At 22.4% G+C, this 7,198-nt stretch overlaps 1 protein-coding gene across 1 annotated transcript in view; it reads right to left on the bottom strand.

Moving 5' to 3' along the window:
- Positions 1–5,353, bottom strand: part of LOC126903968 (uncharacterized) — a 5,863-nt gene extending 510 nt beyond the window's left edge. Inside the window, exons 1-9 of the mRNA XM_050682567.1 lie at positions 5,049–5,353; positions 4,772–4,991; positions 4,534–4,625; positions 4,313–4,462; positions 3,947–4,195; positions 2,259–2,373; positions 1,962–2,125; positions 1,579–1,671; positions 657–815 (exon numbers count right to left, since the gene is read on the bottom strand). Of these exons, the coding sequence (XP_050538524.1) occupies positions 657–815; positions 1,579–1,671; positions 1,962–2,125; positions 2,259–2,373; positions 3,947–4,195; positions 4,313–4,462; positions 4,534–4,625; positions 4,772–4,991; positions 5,049–5,117 (1,311 nt within the window). The 5' untranslated portion in view covers positions 5,118–5,353. The remainder of the gene's footprint in view (positions 1–656; positions 816–1,578; positions 1,672–1,961; positions 2,126–2,258; positions 2,374–3,946; positions 4,196–4,312; positions 4,463–4,533; positions 4,626–4,771; positions 4,992–5,048) is intronic.
- Positions 5,354–7,198: the final 1,845 nt, after the last annotated feature.

Raw genomic sequence — 7,198 nt, 5'->3', positions numbered from 1 at the left:
AAAAAAAAAAAAAAAAATTGAAAATGTATAATATTAATTATTATTTTTTCAGATCATATAGTAACGGTACAATTATATTTTATTCCAAACCATGTCTTGATTTAAAGGTTATGATGAAAATATATTCTTTGAATATTTTCATAAGAAAATATTTTGATTGAACTACTTATTGACATTTTCATACTTGTACAAGTTGACGAATAATGTTAGTTGATAATTGGGATTGCAAAAATATTAATCACAATAAAATATGCATAAAAAAAAAAAAAAATTACAGTAGTATATCGTACATTTTACGTTAAATTTACCAAATGATCAAGTAAAATATTTGTAAAGCAAAATGTTTAGAAATCGAAGACTAATATTTTTGTATAAAAAAATATTTTAATTTTCTAAAATGTATAATATTTTATGAAATTGTTATGTGTTTAAATTTATATAATCAAACAAAAATTTTATTTTAATTATATAGACAATTAAAGACAATTTATTTTATTTAAAAACTTTAACTTGGATACTGTAGAATTATTTCAATATTTTTTTCCAATTTATTTCATAGTTCATGTTATGTCTAAATTGTTGTTTTGTTGAATAGTTGATATTGGATATATTAATCATTTTAATATTAATATATTAAATAATAAATTAATACTTACAAAAAAATGATTATTAAATATAATTAATCTTTTTATGTGAATATTCCGAATAATATGTTCGAGATAAATTTTCAAATAATTTATGAAAATGGAAACAATCATTCCAATAAAGTCAATATAATGAATAACTAGCCAAGAATATACCGTTTGTGGAAATATCTAAATTATAAATTCACAAATAATAATATAATTAACATTATCAAGAAACACTAAGTTTTATTGAATTACGAAATTACCGAATAAAATTTACTTTATTTATTACTTTTTTTAAAACTTATGTACTTAAATCAAAACTAAAAAAAGAAGTATGACGCTCTTTTTCTTTAAAATTTCATAATCTTAATATTATTTTTTTTAGGAGGCACAAATTTTTGATGTAATAAACAATATTTTGGTAATTTTATTATTCAAGTTTTTTTTAATCATCGATAGTTATATTGTAGTCTCAATGACAAAACACATCACTCGAAATTATTCAGAAGGAGGAAAAGAAAAAAAATTTTTTTAAATATCTCACAATGCAAATAGGTTTCTATACTGTATTATCTCAAGAAAGAATGGAGTTATTTTATTCTAAANTTTCTATACTGTATTATCTCAAGAAAGAATGGAGTTATTTTATTCTAAAAACGCTTGAAATATGTGTCAGTATTATAATTATGTGTTCTCAAAAAAAAAAAAAGTCGAATTCTGTAATTTTGTCGTAGAGATGACCATAGATAATTTTGTTATTATTAATACCAAAGGCTAAAAATTAGATTATTTAAATTATAAAAAAATACTGTTTTCTTAGAGTTAAACTTAATTAAAATTAAATATTATCAATTTAAAAAAATATATATTTTTTTTTAGAAACACGAAGAACTTTTATAAAACAGGTTTCACGTTCATAATACATGTAATAATAATAATTATTACTTACTTTAAACGTTGCATGTATTAAAGACAAATTTAAATAGAATTCTGCACAATCTTTTGCCAGTAGTAAAATCAATATATAGTCCATAAATAAATCTGTAAATTCATAAGTGAATTGTTATTAATTATTGTTTTAGTATATGATGTATATTTTTACTAATATATATTTATAAAACTTTATACTTAATAATTAATAGTATACTTAATAAATATTACTTAATACTTATATTCTCGTGAGTAATAAGTTCACGATATCGTCAGAATACAAAATATATAAATTTGATAAAAAAAAAGAATATATATTTTATTTAAATAAAAATTAGTTTTAATTACTAGTAATAACACATAAATATACTAATATAACTATATTTTAGAAGTATACTTAACATTCAACAAAGGCACTGATACTAATCTTGTTAAATTTTCATTATCTGTAACACTCTCATTATTCATTTGCATGGAATCTTGTTTTATTTCAGCTCTTTCAATAGTCACAATTGATTCTCCAAAGTAATTTTTTCTATATCGAAAATGTTCCATAAATGCAAAAGCTGATATAAACTGACATTAAAATTATGAATAAAATATTTAGATATATGTATTAGTAGAAATATTAAATTAGATTAATTAAATTTTTGCTTAAGAAGTTAGAAAATATATAAGTTACTGATAAGTGTCACTAACTATGTTCAGTATAGCAATCCATTTGACAGCCGTTCGCAAAGGACAACATCCAAAAAAATTGGTTAACATGCTTACATATGTTTAAAATTTCGTTTGAAAATATAAATAAATAATCTTAATTACAAATCACAAAATTCATTAATTAAATAACAAGTATTTAAAACTCAAAAGAGAGCTAGTAAACATTTTGTTTTGATAAATAAGTACGCTGTATGAACATACTAGATATAAATTTTTGTTTACAGAAAATTATGCTTAGAGATTAAAAGCAAAACGTACTTTAGTCATGAACGTCATAAATTTACCAGATTATCAAAGACTTAATAGTTTTTATTTTATTGGTCTAACTAGATCTAATAAATCAATTACCATTTTTTTGACATAAGGTATACGTAATTTGATTAAATTTTTACTAAAAAAAAATAAATAAAACATCTTTTTCTTTTGATAAGTTTAAAATTCTTTAAATTAATTTATAAACATTAAATATCATAATTAAACATTAGTATTACGTATATTATGTTTTGACTGATGGTGATTAGAGAGATTTATGTTATTTCAAACACATGGCTGTACTTGTACTTATTTTATACTGGCTAGTGATTTATTAGTATTAATAAATAAGGCTCAAAAGCTTAGTAAATTGATATAACTGGGGTTAAATTGTCGGGGGATATATTTTCCATAAAACGACAAATATTTCTATGGTTATGTATATTCTAACAATACATATAAACAAACTTGAAATAGCAAATATAAAATAACTCAAACAAGATTTATATTATATGATTTAAATTATATGCATCATCATTAAAGTACGAATTATATGCATTTAAAAATGTTTGTTAAGTTATTCCAAACACACCATCTGTTAGTACAAATTTTTATTAATTGACTTGAAAACTTAGTAATGTGTTGTTACTGAGATTATAGGTTTTTTTGGTTAGAGGAGGCGTAAATCTTCCTAAAACGAAAAATATTTTTATGCTCCTATAATAGTTAGATTCAAATAAGTTGATAATAAGTTTGTACAACAAAGTTGTGCAAACTCGAGATTTATCAAAGTGACTCAAACAAAATTTAAAAATGCATATAACTCCGGNTCAAAATTTAAAAATGCATATAACCCCGGGCTCTAATCGTCATTACTTACAAATAATGGTCTCAGCAATCACTAAGTGTGGTATATTATAAAAACTTTTATAAAAGATAGTGGGTTTCGTTAACTAAATAAATCCTTTATGTAATTTGTACAGTATGAGTTTTATTATTTAAATTTTTACACTTAAAAATGACTTGACTCATATGAGAGGAAAATGTATGTTTTCCTTTAATTTCACTCTATATATTTATACTGGTATATTTTTAAAGATTATTTCTAAAGGTCTACTAATTTGTAAATATAAGACAAAAACCTATATTATTATCAAAACTATAAAGTACTACTATGGGCCATATTAAATTATAATCTAGGTAAACATAAATAATTGTTTACTAGAATATTTTATTAATAAGAGGAAATTAAAATAAAAATTGCAATTTTTTGTTCATTTGAAATTTTTAATTATGTCAAGCTTATGTTAAGTAATTTTTTATGAAATTTCTTTTAAACATAATAATAATGTATATAAATAAAAATTTCACATAATTAACTTCTTAATTTTTAAATGAGATCAACATTTTTTTTATAGCATATCTTGTTTAACGTCGATCACATAAGGTATTTTTTTATTTGATCCATCGAAGTTCTGATTAGATATCTCATCATAAAATGTAGACGACGATGGATAATCTAAACCTTTGGAAACCACTTTTCCTTTTGAGACATACTGCCATTTCAGTTGAATTATATTACTCATTGCCGCAGTTTTTTGTTGATAGTAAAACGATTGGACAATAAAAACTTCTATTGCTGTCACCAGTAAGTAAATATATCCCTTAAAAAATCGTTTTGTAAGTCATTAAGGTAATTAGTAAATTTCTTTAAATTAATATTTATTTTTTAGATTTATGAATCGATCAACAGACAATTTTACAATAAAAAATAGTCATACTTCAAATGTTGGATAAATTTCCTCGGAAAAATGGCTGCTCTTGGTTTGTAGTATAAGATGTCTCCATGAAAAATCATTAACAAATATGAACATGAAAGCAATATTTGTATAGTAAACTATCAGCCAGGAATAAATTCTGTATGGAGCATGCTGAAAAAATATACAAATTAGTATTTTGGACATTAAAACTAATTACAGGGAAGTATATAATAAAATATTACCATAAATGTTGATTTCTTAAGGTCGATGTTTACTGTTACTTCTAATAAAATCCAACCAATAAAGACCAAAAAGAGGTAATCCATGAAAAACTCTAAAAATAGTTTTAAATATATAAACAAATTAAGTTATATTGTTTACAAATAAGTGTTCTAAGAAAAACGTTTATAAATCAATTTAATTTTTGAATCTAAAACTCGTAAAATAAATGCATTACTTTATAACAAATATTTACTTTACCACTTATGACGGTTTTCCTGACATAATTATATTCTGAGGAATATTCAGAGAAAAGATAAGTAAAATTTGAATCGTATGATTTGGTCGATGAATCAGTTATATTTTCCTCATGTTCATTTTCATCAGAGTTGTATTTTAATGGGATTCGTTCAGTGTAATATTTATTATAATCTATCCATCGAAATATTATATGTCTGAAGATTGATACAATATCCCACATCTACAAAAAACATGTATTTTTGAATAAAATAATTTAAGTAAATTTTTTAATACTTACAATATTGAAAAAAGCTATTACGCTTACGCCATTTTTTAATGGACAGCAACCAAAACACGATTTAATCATTTTAATTATAACTCAATGCTCATTTTTCAATTATTTTAATAACTAAATATATTAGTTTTAATGAAAAATTCTTATATAATTGTATTAAATTCTTAAAATTTGCTTAATTGTAATGTCATGTGTATTTCATAGTAATATTTGAGTTTGATGATAAATTAATCACAGTATGATTTATAAAATAAAAGCTATTTATCAACATTAGGAAACAATTCACAGATTATTGATACCAACCAGCACTGAAATGAACAAATAGTACTGCGTATTTTATAATAACATTATTACATTATATCTCCTATTTTATTATATTTATGTATATATATATATATGTATATAAATATGGGTGTGGGTAATTCAAATTGGAATATTAAACTTTATGTTTTATTAAATTAATGTAATCATTTTTGTTGTATTATTATTTTTTCTAATTTCACGTAAATTTCTTCTAAAATAATTATATTTTCAAGAAGTCTTGGATGATATTTCCCTTGATCTATAAAACAAATATTCAAAAAAATTGACTAATTTTGTTGGATGAAGTAGAGTAATTGAAATTGCATTTTTTTAGATAATTGTAAAAAAATTGTTTTCAAATTTTCTTTTGACATAGCAAATCATAGAAAGATAAAAAATCTTAAATAAAACTCAACCCAATTAGAGAAAAATATCAAGGAAGTCAAGCATACACATTAATATTTTTTACAATATTCGAAAAAAAATAGGAACTAAAGTACGTATTTATTTCCAACTAAACAATATGTATGCAGAGTATTTAAAACAGATTAATTGTTATGAATAATGAGAATAATAGAATTGGTTTTCCTTACTGAACAGTGTTCAGTGAACACTCTATATACAATACTAATAGTTCATATTTAAAGATTTTATTTAGTGTACACCCTAAAAACTCTAAATCCACATAAGAACGAAAGACTTAAAATGTGAGTTTTGAATTCATCTGGAGAACGTCTATTAGTTTATAGCTTAATGGAACTTCTAAAAAATAATATAAAACTTTAAATCCGTTGAAATGATGGAGTTTAATAAAGTACTAATAATCTTGATTCATAAATTAATGCAAATACGATTTAATATTTTTATAATATTTAATAGTATTTAATTAAAATTAAAATTTGCTCCAATTCAGTTTGTGTATGGTTATTTTATATTTAAGCTATTCATATTAGGTATCTTTCAACCGATCGTTTGTTTACGCTTATTTTTAGAAAAGGTAATGGCATTGAAATGTGTAACATTTTCTTAATTTTATTAGTAAGCTATAAATATACATATGGCCACTAAACAAATAAAGTTCATACCCTTATAAGGCATAAATGAAGAAATAAAAATTTCCTAATAAAAATTACATCAAGAATTTCACACAAAATCTTCAACATTTACCATCTAGTCTAAGTTGAATCTACTATATATATTTTTTATTTCAAAACCTCATACAGCTGCTCTATTTTATTCGATCACCTACCAAATCAACACAATAAAGTGATTGTAATTAGAATTTCATTGGTTTATAATCACCTATAGTTAAGCAAAGTTTTACCTAACACTTTTTGATATTTACATTATTTTTGTTTTAGTGATATTAAATGACTATTTAGTATTTTCGTCCACTTCCCATGTTGTATACAATGTTTTATTATACTCAAGTAAATTATATCTGACAAGAATGATATAGTACCTACATCATCGTAAAAATTAAAAAACCCAACACAGTGGGGATAATGTATAGTTGGGTCAAGTATAATGATATCTGACAGTGATTAAAATCACTATCATAAAAAACGCTTCGATGCAAATCTGTAGATAGTGTTTAATTTTAAAAAATTGATGGATAATTCCAAAATCTACATGATCTCCTATTTTCTTATATATATTATGTCGAAGAAAGAGGGATATAAATATTATTTCTCAAAAAAAAAATGTATTGATCTATACACTTTTCAATGAGTTATAGCATTATAAAGTAAAAAATGTAAAATATAAAATCGAGAATTTCAACACAAAAATACCATACGGTAGACATTTTCACTGTATAGACAAAATAAAGTCCAACTTTTTTTTTTTTT

Source organism: Daktulosphaira vitifoliae, unplaced genomic scaffold (genome assembly GCF_025091365.1).
Source record: "Daktulosphaira vitifoliae isolate Bord-2020 unplaced genomic scaffold, ASM2509136v1 Scaffold_4, whole genome shotgun sequence".
In the NCBI taxonomy this organism is placed as follows: Eukaryota; Metazoa; Arthropoda; class Insecta; order Hemiptera; family Phylloxeridae; genus Daktulosphaira; species Daktulosphaira vitifoliae.
The sequence above is the reverse complement of the archived record's forward strand: the minus strand, read 5'-3'. Positions and strand labels throughout refer to the sequence as shown.